Below are 15060 nucleotides of genomic sequence, written 5' to 3' on the forward strand. Positions count from 1 at the left end.
GGAATATTTTAGCTGGGGAGGGGACGCGTCCATCGCAGCCGGCGTGCCCCTCCCTGATGCCCCTCCGGGCTGCAGGAGGAGCCCTGGTTGTGCGCAGAGCTGGGGCAGGGACACTCCTGGTGCCCTGGTCCTGCCCCTCCGCCCTGGGATGCCACCTGGCCTTGGGGACAGGGCTGTGCCCCTCAGTGGGATGGCACAGCCGTGGCAGGACCCGCAGCCCTCCCTGAGTCCCCTCTGCTGCCAAGCCCCCCGTCCCACCCCCTGTCTGGTCAGGGCCAGGAGCCACCTCCTAACTGCTGTGGGCACGGCTCGGGGAGGTCGTGGTGTGCCTGTGTGTGCTGGGACCCCGGGGACAACGGCAGCCCCTGCTTTGGGGCCAAGCCCTGAGCTGCTCTTGGGGTGCGTGCGGAGCAGGAGCCGCCCTCGTGCCCGGGATGCCCAGGAGCTGGGAGCACGGGGAAGGCCTTGCTGGGCCAATGTGGCCACGGCACTCCTTGGAACAGGGCTGGCACTCGCGCCGCCTCCCCGAGGAGCCAGGCTGCCCACAGGAATCCTGCCGGGCTCCGTCCCCTCCTCATCCACCTCTCTCCCAGCCCCTTGGGGAACAGGGAAGGTGGGGATACCCGCGGTGCTGTGCTGGGGGCTGGTGGCAGGGCTGTGGGGACATGGGGGTGCCATCTCCCATCTGAGCTGTGCCAAGGTGCTGTGCCCATCTCCATCGGGCACCATCCCGCTCGTCCCGAGCAGGGGATGAGTCGGCTGAGAGCTGCAGGTGACGGGGCACCTCGGGGTGCTGCTGTCCCCCAACACGCAAGGATGTCCTCCAGGTCCTCGTCCTGCCGCCCTGGGTTTCCCTACCCAGCCCAGATGGGCTCTATGGGGCCGATCCTTAGCGGGTGTCCCCATGTGCAACGCTGAGCCACCCCAAGGGCTTGTCCCCGTGATGTCCCCGTGGCCGTGCTGGGCTGGGACAGGCACGGAGGGCAGGGCTGGCAGTGGGTCACCAGCTGCCACTGCTCACCCTCTTCTTGGGGTCCTCTTGTGCTGGGGAAAAGCTGGAGTGGGTGGAAACCCCAAGCTGGGCAGGTCTGTGCCCTACCAAGGTTTGGTGTTTGGGGCTGGGATGTGGGATTTGCACATCTCCTCCTCCCCAGCCACTGCTCCAGTCCCCCTCTGAGCCCCCACCTGCCCCTTTTTTGGGGGATGAGCCCCTCTGCCCTCCCTGCACAGGCTAAGGAGATGCCACGGAGCTCACCATGGATGGCACCAGGTGCCCGGCCACAGGGACCCGGGGGGGGGGATGCCCCCCGGCCAGGCACCCTAGGGAGCCAGGCAAGGGCAGGTCGTCAATGGGGGGAAAAGAGAAATGACTCAATCAATTAACCAGATTAAAACTGTGACTTCACCTCCCCGAAATAGCATTTCGCCAATATTTTAATGTGCTTATTAATAATCTGCTCGCGCTCTGATTAGCAGCGAGGTAATAAGGGATCAGCTGTAACCTAAATTTAACTCTCCCTAATGGATGATGGCCCCGAGAAGCAAAAAAAAATAAAATAAAATAAAAGAGAGAGGCTTTTATCCACCAGGCTGCCCCTCAGGGGGCTCGGCAGCACCTGAGGGGCCTGGGCAGATGTCACCCAGCTGTGCTGGGGACTGTGACCCGATGGGTCCCATGGCACGTCCCGGGGGACAGCCAAACCCCACTGCGCCCCAGCACCCTGTGGCTCTGGGCTAGGGGCACCCGTCCTGTGGTCAGGGTGGGTGATTTTCCCCTAAGCCAGCCTGGGCTGCACATCCTGGGTGGCATCTTCCCCAGCCACATGTCCCACGGGGTGGCTGAGAAATGGTTTGGGGACTGGAGGGGTCTCGGGCACGCATGTGGGTTGTCCTGTGGGGTTTGGGGCTTGTGCGATGTCCCCTGGCGTTGCAGGGCAGGAGCCAGGCAGGTGGGTCTGGCTCCAAGATGAAAAAAGATGAGGCTGATCCCAAACTGGGGGGGTCAGGAGGTGAGATTGTCACGCCGCTCTGCCAGACCCAGCTCTCCAGGCAGGAGCTGCCTTCCTTCGAGGCGCGGTGTCTGCAGCAAGGACGGGCACGCACATCCCGGCACCGGCTGCTGCTGGGCTGCAGCATCATCCCCCGGGGGAATCCCAGTTTCCAGGACTCCCAGTTCCTCTTGTGGGGTGACATCGAGGAGCTGAGCCCTTCCTCAGCCTGTGCTCCTCCCGCTGGGGTCACCGGGAGCTGCCCAACTCGGAGCAGCCTTCGTGGCACGGCGACGGCCGCACGTGTGGCGAGCCCTCCCCGTGCTCAGCCCCCCTCAGCCCCCTGCCTCTCTGCTCTGCTGGTGCTGGGCTCCCCCCGGGGCCGGCAGGGTTATTTTTAACCGTTTTGCCATGTGCTGCCTGAGCACAATTAAGGTAATTGGTTTGGGAGCCTGGCTCTCACACGCCGCCCCCAATTACCTGCCTGCGCGCCCGCCTCCCTGCCCGCCGTGGCCGGGGGGCTGCCGGGGTAGGGCTGCCCCAGATAGCGAGCTGGGGCTGGGCTGGGGGTGCTGAGCGGGTGCTGGGGATGGAGCCATGGAGAGGACATCCCTGCACAACGACAGCCTGCTCTATGCCTCCCTGATCGCCATCCTGCTGCTCATCTCCTACTGGTTCACCACCCGCTGCTTCAAAATCATCAGCGGCATCGAAGGTACGGGCTTGGGGGCACGGGGGCCATCCCGTCCCCCCTCCGCAAGCCAGCTGGCGGGGTGACTTGGGCACTTGGTGTGGGAAAAAGAGATCGGGGACCCGTCTCTGGGGCACCTCGTTGTCCTCCTCGGTCACTTGATGCCCGCCCGTCCTGGTCCTGCTGCGGGAGAGCAGCCGGTGCCAGCCGCGGGGACGTCCGGGTGCCTCCACCCCAGTGGTTCCCATTTAACCTCGGAGCAAATCGGTGATGCTGGGGGCCCCACCTTGTGTTTTAGGGCTCCTGGTCCCTCTGGGCATGACCTACATCCCGGCTCCTCACCTGCTGCGTTGGGCTGTGGGCTGCTGCAGGGGTCCCAGATTTGCTGGCGAACCCCACTGCAGTGGGATGTGCACGCTGGGTGCGTGGCACGGTGACACCCCAAGGCAAGCAGCGGGGTGTGACATGAGAGGTGGCCCTGTGTAGGGCTGTGCAGGGCTTCTCCTGCCCGGGGCACGCATTTATCCATCCACCCGTGTGACCTCTGCCAGCACGGATCTGCCAGGGCCTCCGGGCTCTTCCCATGGCGTGGCCAAACGCTGGGAGTGATGCTCCTGGGGGGGCTGGGGGGCACAGCCCTGTCCCATTTCTGCCAGGGTGAGTGGGTTTTGGCTGCCCGTTCGAGCATCCCTTGCAGGTGGTGGTGGGTCCAGCTCCATGGGTTTGTCCCATGCGTCCCCTCCGTCCTCAGAGCAGCTCCAGCAGGGGGACAATTCCCTTGCGGAGGAGCTGACCCTCTTTGCAGGGACAAGTCCTGGCTGGAGGGGCTCCTCTGGGGGTGTTTGGGCTGTTTCTGCCCAAAAATAGGTTGCTTAAATAGTCTCGTAGCACATGGGACAGCTGCCAGTCGTGGGAGCAGCGGGAGGCTGGGGGAGAGGATCGGATGGATGCAGGCAGGGCTCGGCCAGAGGAGTGGCTTTAAAAAAAAAAAAAGGGGAAACTTCCTCCGAGAGTGCAACAGGCCAGGGCCACCCTGTCCCCGAAGGAGTCACCCTGGGCGGAGGTGAAGCTGGGAGCAGCCTCGGTGCCTGGAAACTCGCCGCTTTCCAAGAACGGGAGCTGCCAGCCCCGCAATCCTCCAGCCTGAGGGATGCTTCCCCGGGGAGGGCTCTCGGTGCTCTCCCCGAGCCACTTGTGATGCGTTGCTGGCATCTTCTGCTGGCAGCAGAGGCCCCGGGGCTGGAGGAGACACCGAGCCCGGTGGCACGGAGCCGCTCGGTTCCCCTGGTGATGTTTTCCCCATGGTCCCACCTTCAGGAGGTGGAAGGACCCTATAAGTGGGCAGGGGGCTGCCCTATAGCCTGGGCACGGCCACCCCACCCCAATCCAGCCCCGTGGCACGGCGAGCTCCTGGGGGACAGCCCCGCTCCCCGCTTTCCCCACCAGTACCGGGGCTGCTCTTGCTTCGTCCCCGCACGTGGGACTGGGCCACCCTTGGAGCAAGGGCTGGGACGCTGTAAAAAATGCATGGCAGCTAAATTTAGCCCCGCTGGCTGCCTGCTGGAGGCACTCGGACGCCCGGCTCCTCCGCCCGCCGCTGCGTGACCTTGGCCGGGTCCCTCGGGCTCCCCGTGCCCCCGGCTCCATCCTGCCCCGGGGGTCGGGAGGACATGGGAGCAGCCCCTGCTGTGTTTTTGGGGTGCCGGTCCCCATGGTGCACAGGATGGGATGGGGAGAGGCGCAGAGGACAAGCCTGAGTCATCCCCATCCTGGATGTTTACCCGGTGCCCAGCGTCCTGTCCCCACCGTGTGTGTGTGCGTGTCCCCCCCCCGGGAACCGAATGCCTTTTAATATCTGCGGCCCGTTTCCGTAGCAACTGCATTAAGCAAATCGATGGCGGTGGTGTCATTGGGATGGGAGGGCATGCCTCCTGCCCCCCCGGCCCGCCACCCCACACCCCCCCCTGGCTTGGCCTCTCTCCGCTCTCCCGCGCAGGCACGGCCCCGTTTGGCTCCCAGCTCCCGGAGCCGCCCGTGCCAGCCCCAGACGTCCCCAAAAAGAGGGGTGACAGCCACCAACCCCCCCTGGGGACAGCGGTCCCCAAGGGATGCGTGGTCTGGCGGCCGCTGCGTCGGGGTGAGGGAGGCCAGGGGGGGCGCGGGGCCATGAGACGCCCCCACCATGAACCTGGAAGGCCTGGAGATGATCGCGGTGCTGGTGGTCTTGGTCCTCTTCGTCAAGGTGCTGGAGCAATTCGGCCTCTTCGAGCCCGTGTCCTTGGAAGGTAACGGGGGCGGGGGGTGCTGGCCCCTCTGGGGACACGGGGGGACATCAGAGGGGTCCCTCTGCTGCTTTGGGGATGGGGGAGGTCAAGAGGAGCCCCCCGGTCCCAACCCTGCTGGCCCTGCACCCATGTCCCCTGGGGACTCTCCACGTCCCCCCCAAGTGGCTCTGCCTGTCCGAGTCAGGGGAGGGGTCCTGCATCCTCCAGAGGGGACGGGAGGGGTGGTGGCACACCCCTGAGACCCTCGGGGTGTCACCGTGCGGCGTGGGGACAGCGGGGAGCACGGGGATTTGCCCCGCTGTAAGGACAGGAGGGGGACCCAGGTGCCCCGCGTTGGCACCAATTGCTCCATCACCAAGCAGGTGAAGGCAGGAGCGAGGAGCGCCCTGCTCCAGAGGCAGAAAATTGGGGCAGGGCTGGGATTTTGGGCACTGAGCTGGGTTGTGGTGCTGCGCTTTGGGTGCTGCGCCTTGTGGCAGGAGCTGGGTCACCCCCCTGGGCTCAGGAGGTGGCAGGTAGGGCGCTTTGCTCTCTGGGGATCATCCCAAGGGGTTTTTTGGGGTGGGGAAATGCTGAGTCCCCTGCCTGGCTGTTGTTTACCGGCGTGCAGGGCTGGCAGCGGCAGCCCAGGGACCGCAAAGAGCCTGAAACCCTACACTAATGGCTCAGGGCCGCTAATGGATATGGGGCCCTGCCATCTGCTCGGGGCCAGCGACACCGCCTGTGGCTCTGCCTCCCCTGCCTGGGGGTGCTGGGGATGTGGCTGGGCCCCCCCTGCCCCATCCCTGGGGTCTCATCCGTGCCCAGGCTGTGCTGGTGCTGTCCTGGGGGGCTGGGGATGGAGCTCTGGAAGAGCTTGTCCCCAACCCTGGGGGACCACAGAGGGCAGTGGGATGAGGCTGGGGGGGTCTCCATCCTTGGTGGGCTCCCAGAATCAGCGGGATGTGGCCCTGAGCAACCCGTTCCCAGCTGTACGTCCCCCTTGGGGTCACATCCAGTGCCTGATGGATGCAGCCGCTGATGTCTCCCATGGGTGCGCTGCGCTCCGGGAGGTCGGGGCGGTCGGTGCCAGCCCCGGCGTGGTTTATCAGCCGGTTAATCACCACCAAGCCTCCTCACAGCCCTGTGCCACCAGCCTGGCCCCAGCCCCGGCTGCTGCCCTGCTCCCAGCCCCTGCCAAAAGCCCACTCTGGCTGAACGCTTAGGGAGGGGCAGGCGAAGAAAAACACCATCGATTTTTTTTTTTTTGGCTCCCCAAGTGCGATATCAATAATTCAGCGAGGAGCAATCGGGCCTGGCTGCGAGCAGGGCTGGGCAGGCAGATAAAAGGCTGGGGGAGCCGCCTGCGTAAGCGAGCTTCTGGTGAATGTTAGATGGAGCTGCAGGCTGTACGCAGCGGGATGATGAGTGCCCCGGGGTGGGCAGGAGGGGGTCGTCTTGGAGAGCCCCCAGCATGGGGTGTGCTGGCCACTGCGAGGTCTGCGAGGTCTGGAGCATCCCCACGGTGCTGGAGAACACCCAGCCCTGCGCCCAGCCCTGCTTTCCTCCCGTTTTCCTCCTGCTTTCCAGGAATGCCTTTGGCAGGAGCGCGGTGCCCTGGCTGGGGGAAGGACCAGCTCTTTGGGGCACGGTGCCAGGGGTCCCCGGGGGTCAGGGTGTCATCGATCCTGGCGGGTTGGACGGTCCTGGAGAGGTCGGTGAGAGCTGGATGAAGCTCGGGGAGTTCTTGGAGTGCCAAATCCCAGCCTGGCGTGGCTGCAGGTGCCCCAGGTTGAGTTCTTGGGGTCCTTGGATTGGGATGCACCCGGGATTTCCCTTTGCCTTGCCTTTCCCAGGGGTTTTCAGCTGGTTTGGGCAGCGACTGGCGGCTGAATCAGGAGAGAGCTGCTCCCAAAGAGGGATGCAACGGGGCAGCCACGTATGGCAGCTGCTGTGCCCTCATTTCAGGACCTGGCCCCGCATCCTGAACCCCTCACCTGTAACCCTGGGGCTGGGCTGGGGGCACTTCTCCAGCACCGAGCGTCCCCGAGGACCGCGGTGCCTGCGGCGTGCGCCGGTGTCACGTCCCGCTCAGCCCAGCCAGACGTAATTAGCTTGTTGAATCTCTTCTCCCCTCCGGCCTCGCGTTAATCACTTTTCACACCGATTCCCTCCGGCCGGGCTCTCGCTGCGTGTCGCTGATGTGAGGGGGGCGAGGGGACGCGGCTGGAAACGGGGCTGCGTCCTGCACCGGGGGTGGCTGTGATGTAGGGGCAGGGAGGTCCCTCGGCCACCAGGAGGTGAGAAAATCGCAGGCTGGAGATAAAATGGGAAATTTGGAGAGTATGGGAAGGTGTTGGGATGGGTTTGGTGGTGTGGGATGAGGCACGGTATCATCCCAGTAGGGTGAGTGGGGAGCTTGGGGGGGGGTCCCCATGCAGAGCTCGGCTTTGGGGTCTCTGCCACCACGCACTGCTTTTGGGGTGGGTCCATGCATGGGCTCTCCCCTCCCCTGGGTGCCCTGAGGGACCTCGGAGGGTGCTGGGGAGGGAAGAGGGAGGGCCAAGGCGGCTCTCCCCTCCCCTCCCCTGCCCTGCCCTCTCCTGCTCACCAGGTCTGCAGCTGCCAGACCAGCTGGGGCTGCACGGCGGGGGGGATGCCGGTTAATGGGGCACCCTGGGACCCTCAGGGGCTGCAAACGGTGGGCATCATCCTGCTGCTCTGCTCCAGCCTCAAGCTGCTCCACGCCTTGGGCATCATCGACCTGACCGGGGGAGGTGGGGCGAAAAATGGGGACGGGGGTGAAAATGGGGATGGGAGCAAAAAATGGGGATGGGGGCGCAATGGGGATGGGGTTGCAATGGGATGTGGATGTTTTGGTGGAGTTGCTCCTTGCCTCCTGTCCCAGGACAGCGTGTGCACAGAGCTATGAGGTGCTCAGGGGAGGCTTAGTGTGTTTTGGGGCATTTTGGGGGGCATTGGGGTGTGGGAGGGAGCCTAGGGTGTCTGGGGTTTGGGGGGTGAGGTGTTTGGGAGCGTTGCGGTGCTTGGGTGTGGGGGGCATTGGGGTGTAGGGGTAACAGGGATGCTGGGCTGGGGGTATAGGGGTATTGGGATGTGGGGTTTTGGGGTGCAGGATGCCATGGAGTGGGGTATCTGGGAGCGTGAGGCTGGGGGATGGTATTGGGGTGCAGTGATGTGTGGGGACGGAGGCTACCAGGAGTTTTGGGGTCTGGGGGTGCTTTGTCAGATAGTGGGGGAAAAATGCTGCGGGTGTGGGAGCTGGGACAGGGTGGGAGGGATGTGGGGCACAGCACCATGTGGGGAAAGCTCCCCCGCTGCTGTAGGGTTGGTGCCTTTTTTGGGGGGGAGCGTGGCTCAAAGAGCCCCCAGCCCCTTTATCCTGCCCGAGGAGTGGGTGCTGAGGGCAGGGCTGGACGGGGCCAGCACGAGGACCCCAAAATATATCAGGGTGAGGGATGCAGGACCTGTTGCTTGTGCCTGGAGTGGGCGGGAGCGCGGAGAGCCGCTCGGTGCTCCGGCTTGTCTCATCTCCTCTGGCTGCCTTCCCGCTCCGAGCTGCTGGCTCCGAGCTCTGAGCCTGTCTCAGATGAAGACAGAAGCTGGCAGACTCTGCACGGCCGTGATTTGGGGTTTGGGAGTCTCCCTCTGCCCCATCCCGGCCGGCACTGAGGATGCTGTGAGGGGAAGGGGCTGCGCATCGCCTCCCCTCCGTGCTGGCGGATTTTGGGGTGGGAGATGGGGCAAAGGGGGATAGGGGCGATGGGGCAGGATGGATGGGGCAGGACGTGGCCCTGCACAGGGGTTTTGTAGGGCTCCACTGTTCTTTGGCACCTGTATCCCAGCCTGGCTGTCCCATAAGCTCTGCCCCCCTGCGCTGGGTGCCCACCCCCAGGCTGGGCACTGTTCCCCGGGCGATGCCAGCCCTGATTTCACTCCTAATGGATGGCCGTCTGCTGCCTCCTGGCCCCCGCGGCCACAAGCAGGCACCTCGAGCCCTGCTCCGCTCCGATCTGTCAGGGCTGAGTGATGAGGGCCATTTGCAGGGCTGCTGCTGGCCTCATCCTGCACCCCCGGCGGCCGGGGCAGCTCCGTCTCCGCCTTGCGAGCGCGTGTTGGCTGTCAGGGGAGATGGAGAGGGAAGGGGAGGCTTCGTTTCGGCAGCACGTGGAGGTGGGGATGGGGAAACCTTTCCCCCGGGTGCTGCCCCAAGATGCAGGCTGGGTGTGTGAGCACGGTCTGAAGATGTGGAGTGATGCATGGGAGGCGACAAGCCACTTAACCCGGCGGGCCTCCGGTGGCAGATAAAACACCATCAGCATTTTCTGTCTGCTGTTCCGTGCCAGCCGCTCGATAGCTCTCGGGGACGCTCAGAAAGGAGCCGTGTGCCAGGGCTGGCAGCGGCAGGGCGATGCTCCCCGTCCTCCGCCACAGCCAGGGTGCTGGGGACAGCGAGGGGACAGCGAGGGGACAGCGTGTCCTCCCCAGCAGAGCCCTCGGGGGCACCAAAGCCAGGACAGCAAAGCCCCAGCCCCGGTCACCCCTCTCCTTGTTAAGCTGCATGTGCTGAACCCGCTCCCTCCCCTGCCCTGGGTGCCCCGGAATCGTGCCCTGTTCGGTTTCCTCCTTTAAGAAAATGCCCACATCATTATTATTTTTTTTCTTTTTTTTTCCTTTATAACAAACTAAAGTGTAACTTGCACCCGACCTGACCTACTGCACGTGCCTATACCTGCTGCCCCTGTGAGTCCAACCACGGTTTAACTCTCTGTTGCATCTCTCGCTGTGTGGTTTCCCCCTACCCTCCTGCGTGTCCCTCTGTCTGTCCGTCCATCCCGTCCCATCCTGGGGCTGCTCCGAACCCCCAGGGCTGGTCCCACAGCTCGGCTCTGCTGGGGACAGGTCTGAGCCTGGAGCATCCCTGGCAGGTTTGAAGGTGCGATGTCCCTCTGTGAGTTAACCCCCCTGAAAAGCAGCTGGGGTAAAATCAGGCTTTGTGCACAAATGATGCCTGCTTAGAGGATGAAAAAAAAAAACCTTTCCTCACTTAGACAGGACCAGGCTACGTGGTCCTGCCAGCACCAAGGTGCTGGCCCTCACCACCAACTCTTAGAGCCATCTCCATCCCCTAAAACCCCTGGTGCCACCCACTCAGCCGTGATTTCATAGGGACCTCGCACCTCCCGCCCCATCACCTGCCTGCCTTCGGGGGCTGGAGCCCAGCACGGCCTTCCTCCCCTCCTCCTCCTCCTCCCCTCCCTGCCTGCGCTGCTCATCCTGCGCCGTTTGCTGGCTTCTGCGGGGCCCTGGGTGAAGCGGGGAGCGGGTGCGTGGCCGTGCGCCAACAGCGGGGTCAGGATGGAGGATAGAGGGTCCCGGGGAGGGGATTGCAGAGCGAGGGGACCCCTGGAAAAGGCAGAAGCCCCGCTTCCCGTCCCCTCCTGGCTGTCCTCGCCCAGGGTCTGGGGCTTGGGGTGCACGTGGGGCTGCACGGCTGGGCTGGGCGCATGCTTTGTGTTTGGCCCTCCAGGGCCAGCGGGACCAAACCCGGCCCTGCACCCCGGGGAGGGTGCAGCACCCCGGGAGGGTGCCAGCTGGGGCTCAACACATCCCATCTCGGGCTCCATCCTGCACAGCCCTGTGCGGAAAGGTCCCCGGGGAGCAGCATTTGGCTTTGGGGCTGATGGGCAGAGCTTGGCCCTGGGTTTCTGGGCACCTCTGCTGCGCCCTGGCGTGCTCCCATGGGTGTCCAGGGTGCTCAGCACTTGGCCCCTCCAAGATGGGACCAGCAGGGCTGGGTTGGTCCTGGGATGGAGCAGAAAGGCCGAGCAGAGCCTGGGCTGGGCTTTGCCTCCCTGCTCCGCGTCCCCGCGTGCATGAGCTGCCTGCGGCCCCGCTCCGTTAACTCTTCTTCTGCTCGGTGACTCCTTCTTTCTTCCAGGCAACCCGCCGGGCCAAACTAAAAAAGCGCTGAAGCAGCGATTCCTCAAACTGCTGCCCTGCTGCCGGCCCAAATCCATCCCCTCGCTCAGCGAAAGCAAGTGGCTTCTTCTTGCCTTTGTGTGTGTGTGTTTCCCCAGCCGTGCTGCTGGCTGCCGCCCCCCCTGCCCCGTGGCTTTTTTTTTTGGGGGAGGGAAGGGGGGGGTCAGGATCACAGTCCTGCCCCCGGAGGGGTCCGATCCGATGGGCTCTGCACCCACCTCGCTCCTTGCCTGCTCCCGGGCTGTTTTTACCCCCTTCCAGCGCCCTGGAGTGGCTCCCAAGGGATGCACAGTGGTTGGACCCGCTTTGGAGCTGTTTGGGGGTGGCAGGACCCCCCCCCCCCGGCGCCGGTTGAAGGGCTGGGGGATGTGGCTGGAAGCTCGGTGATGGTACGGAGATGGAGGTGCGATGGGGAGGGAGGGGGCTGAGCAGGGACAGAGCCCCCCAAGCTGCTCTGGGGGCATTTGGCATTTCGGGAGAGCCTGACCAGGGGTCCCCCTGCCCCATGGTATGAGCTGAACCCCCCCCCCCAAAGGAAAGAGGTGAGTATGGGGGGGCAAGGATGAAGGGATGGGGATGGGGAGAAGCTGTGGGTGGAGGGGGGGGCACAGAGGGCAGGACAGGGTCCCAACAAGGCTGTGGGGGGTATTTGGGGTTGGGGGGCAGATACAAATCCCAGTGCAGCACGGACATGTGGGCATCCAGGGTCTCAGCTCCGTGGGGCAGATGCACTGGGGGCGTTTTCTCACCCAGGCTGTCCCCGAGCAGCCCCTCCTGGTGTATATCTGGCCCTGGCCAAGCAGGGCACCCCAAAAAGCTGCCGCCCTGAGCGGTGCAAAGCACATCTGCCCGCGGCATGGCGCTGGCCTCAGTCGCCCTCTCTCCCACCGGCTTCCTTGCAGACAGTGTCGAGGATGAGTTTGAGCTCTCCACCGTCTGCCACCGCCCCGAGGGGCTGGAGCAGCTCCAGGAGCAGACCAAGTTCACCCGCAAAGAGCTGCAGGTCCTGTACCGAGGCTTCAAAAACGTGAGTAGCCTTCAGGGGTGCTCTGTGTCCTGGCCAGTGCTCAGGGCTTGAGAAGGGTTTTGGGGACCTCGGAGGTGAAAGCGGTATCCAGGAGGTCTTTGGGGGTAAGGGGAGGGGAAACTGCAGGGCTTTAGGGGAAGGGAAGCCCGAGCCAGCCCCGTGCTGATGGGGTGATGCTGTGATTTCCCCTGGCAGGAGTGCCCGAGCGGCATCGTTAACGAGGAGAACTTCAAGCAGATCTACTCGCAGTTCTTCCCGCAGGGAGGTAAGCGCAGCTCCCCATCCCCGTGCCCCCCCCCTGGGGCCGTGGTACCGGCACCCCCCCCCTTACTGTCCGCCTCCCCCAGACTCCAGCACGTACGCCACCTTCCTCTTCAACGCCTTTGACACCGACCACGACGGCTCCGTCAGCTTCGAGGTGAGCCGAGGAGGGGCTGGGGGGTGGCTGGGGTGGGGGTTCGTCCATTTGGGTACTGCGGGCTGGGCTGCCTAAATGGGTGTGCAGCTTCACAGGTGCTGGGGGAGTTTAATTCCTTGAGGAAGTGGGAAAAATGGTGAAAAGCAATATAAAAAAATATTTTTTCTGGGTGGGGTGAAAGATGCACAGCATCCGTGAGCCCCCCAGTGGCTGTGACACCCCCCTGCCTCCTGTCCTTGCAGGATTTTGTGTCCGGGCTGTCCATCATCCTGCGGGGCACCATTGATGACCGCCTGAACTGGGCCTTCAACCTCTACGACCTGAACAAAGACGGCTGCATCACCAAAGAGGTGGGTGCCGATATCCACCGAGCTCGGCTTTGCCGACAGGTCTGTGTATGGGGTCAGCTCCCCTGACCCCACAGCACCGGCGTGTCGCTGGGGTGGCAGGTGCCCACGTGCAGGAATGCACTCGAGCACCTCGCAGGTCTTTTGGGGACGTGAACAGGACCCCAAAGGGCTGGGGGCTGGGAGGAGGCACAGCCCCGTGTCCAGCCTGCAGCCCTGCTCCTTTCCCTGTAGGAAATGCTGGACATCATGAAGTCCATCTACGACATGATGGGCAAGTACACCTACCCGGCCATGCGGGAGGAGGCACCGCGGGAGCACGTGGAGAACTTCTTCCAGGTGAGCGGGGCTTTGTGATGCCTGCCCCAAAGCTGGTACCCAGAGAACACCCTGTGCTGGGGATGAAAAGGGGTCGCGCGAGCAGCAGGACAATATGTCGCCCTGGTCCTGCCTGGGGCTTGAGGGGGCTCAGGGTGGTTGTGGAGCTGTCCCTGCCATGTCCTCTGTGCTGTGCTTGGCTGCAGAAAATGGACCGGAATAAAGACGGGGTGGTGACGATCGAGGAGTTCCTGGAGTCCTGCCAGAAGGTAAAGCCACCGCCGGCTCTGCTCTGAGGCTGGGCCACCTCCCTGTCCCCGGGGGGACCCCTCCGTGCCCCCAGCTCTGCTCAGGATGAGAAGGGCTGGGCATCCTAGAAGAGATTGAACATGAACACTGTAATCCCTGGAGCTCCCATCCCGTGGGTCAGAGCTGCCCCACAGGAGCCATGGGGTAACACCAGGTTTGGGGACAGCTGCCCCGGGAGCCGCTCTGTGCCCCAATCCCCCCCCTTCCTCCCCACAGGACGAGAACATCATGCGGTCCATGCAGCTCTTCGACAACGTGATCTAGCTCCCGGACCTGCCTCCAGCCGAGCTCTCCTGCCACCGGGCCCAGAACCTGCTTCTCTCTCGACTTCTCCTTCGAGCCTCCCCGCTGCCACCCGGAGACGTGGTCGGCACCGGGACGTTCCCTCCCCCTGGGCCATCCCCGCTTTCCTCGGGGAGCCCCACGCAGGTGCCCCCAGGCGCTGGAGTGTGGGCACGACTGGCACAGGGCATGCATCTGGCCTGGGCGAGCATCCTTGCACCCGATCCCGGAGGGAATGCTGCTGTAGGGGCTCCCCCGTGCACAGCATCCCGGGTAGCCACGGCCCCCACACCGCAACCCTCCCCGGGAGCCCCAGCACTGGCTCCAGCCCAAACCCCAAAGCACCACTGTCTAGGAACTAATAAAGAGTCTTACAGAGGGCATCAGTGCCTCAGCTTTCCCCTTTTCCCCTGCCCCAGTCGTGCCCTGACATGGGGACGTGTCCTGTACGTGGGACAGGAGCCACCCTGCTCTCCTGTCCCTCTCCTTGCCCACCCAGGGGTAATCACAGCGTGAGCTGTGGGCAGCAAACCCTGCTCCTGGGGGACCTGGTTAGGGTTTTGGTGGGGGGAGAAGGGGACTGGGGATGGAGCAGGGTGCTGGGACTCCCTGCTTTTGTCACCGACAGCTCCTGGGAGCTGGGTGCGTGTAGGTGAGCCTGTCCTGCCCGTGTACACCTCTAAATCCTATCCGGGATGGGGATGCTACAGGCTAATGACCCCACACCAACCCCTCTGTGCAACCCCATGGGTTTTGGGGACGTGCCCAAGCTCTGCTGCTCCAGCCCCGTGTCCCGAGCAGCTGAGGGGCAGCTGGGATGGATGGGGACGGGGCCAGCAAGGCCAGCATCTGGCCAGGCCCCACAGCCAGGCCGAGCCCCTGGTGTCAGGGCTCAAAGCACCCCACGGGGCCCTGATCTATGGGGCTGACCCCCACCGGGACCGCTCCTGGCCCAGCCCTCGCAGACGTTGCTGTGGTTTTTTAGGTTCATTCGCCACGTTGTTCATCTCACCGCCCCGCTCCCGGCTGGGAGGGAGGGCAGGTACCCCGACCCCAAACCCCAACCCCTCCTGTCCCCCCCCTCATGGAGCAGATGCCTCCTCCCTCACGCTGCAGTCGCATGGCGTGACCCCCCCCAAACCCTCGCCCCAGGGCATGGTGACCCACGACCCGCTTGGCATCTCCAGTCTGTATATTTTGTATTATAATAATATTATGGGTTAAAAAAAAAAAAAAAAGGACAATAAAATCTAACCACGCTATGCACACTGCTGGTATGTCTTTGCCTCTGTCAGATATATGGGGGGGAGGGATAGGGTTCCTTGTGGAAGCACTAATAGGGTGAAGGGAGGCTGCATGGGGCAGGGTTTTGGGGAAAGTGGAGCCTTGAGAAGTGAGGAAAAAATGGTCTGA

At 64.0% G+C, this 15060-nt stretch overlaps 1 protein-coding gene across 6 annotated transcripts in view; it reads left to right on the forward strand.

Moving 5' to 3' along the window:
* Positions 1-14896, forward strand: part of KCNIP2 (potassium voltage-gated channel interacting protein 2) — a 30533-nt gene extending 15637 nt beyond the window's left edge. Inside the window, exons 1-9 of one of the 6 annotated variants that reach the window (XM_068688536.1) lie at positions 4685-4964; positions 10906-11005; positions 11853-11973; positions 12169-12238; positions 12321-12391; positions 12634-12741; positions 12973-13077; positions 13263-13325; positions 13582-14896. In XM_068688536.1, coding sequence (XP_068544637.1) covers positions 4862-4964; positions 10906-11005; positions 11853-11973; positions 12169-12238; positions 12321-12391; positions 12634-12741; positions 12973-13077; positions 13263-13325; positions 13582-13629 — 789 coding nt within the window. In that variant the 5' untranslated portion in view covers positions 4685-4861 and the 3' untranslated portion in view covers positions 13630-14896. Of the gene's footprint in view, positions 1-4684; positions 4965-5533; positions 7721-9655; positions 9708-10905; positions 11006-11848; positions 11974-12168; positions 12239-12320; positions 12392-12633; positions 12742-12972; positions 13078-13262; positions 13326-13581 lie in introns of those variants that run through there. The other 5 variants (XM_068688540.1, XM_068688538.1, XM_068688541.1 and 2 more) reach the window with 5 other exon arrangements.
* Positions 14897-15060: the final 164 nt, after the last annotated feature.

Source organism: Anas acuta, chromosome 7 (assembly GCF_963932015.1).
Source record: "Anas acuta chromosome 7, bAnaAcu1.1, whole genome shotgun sequence".
Classification (NCBI taxonomy): Eukaryota; Metazoa; Chordata; class Aves; order Anseriformes; family Anatidae; genus Anas; species Anas acuta.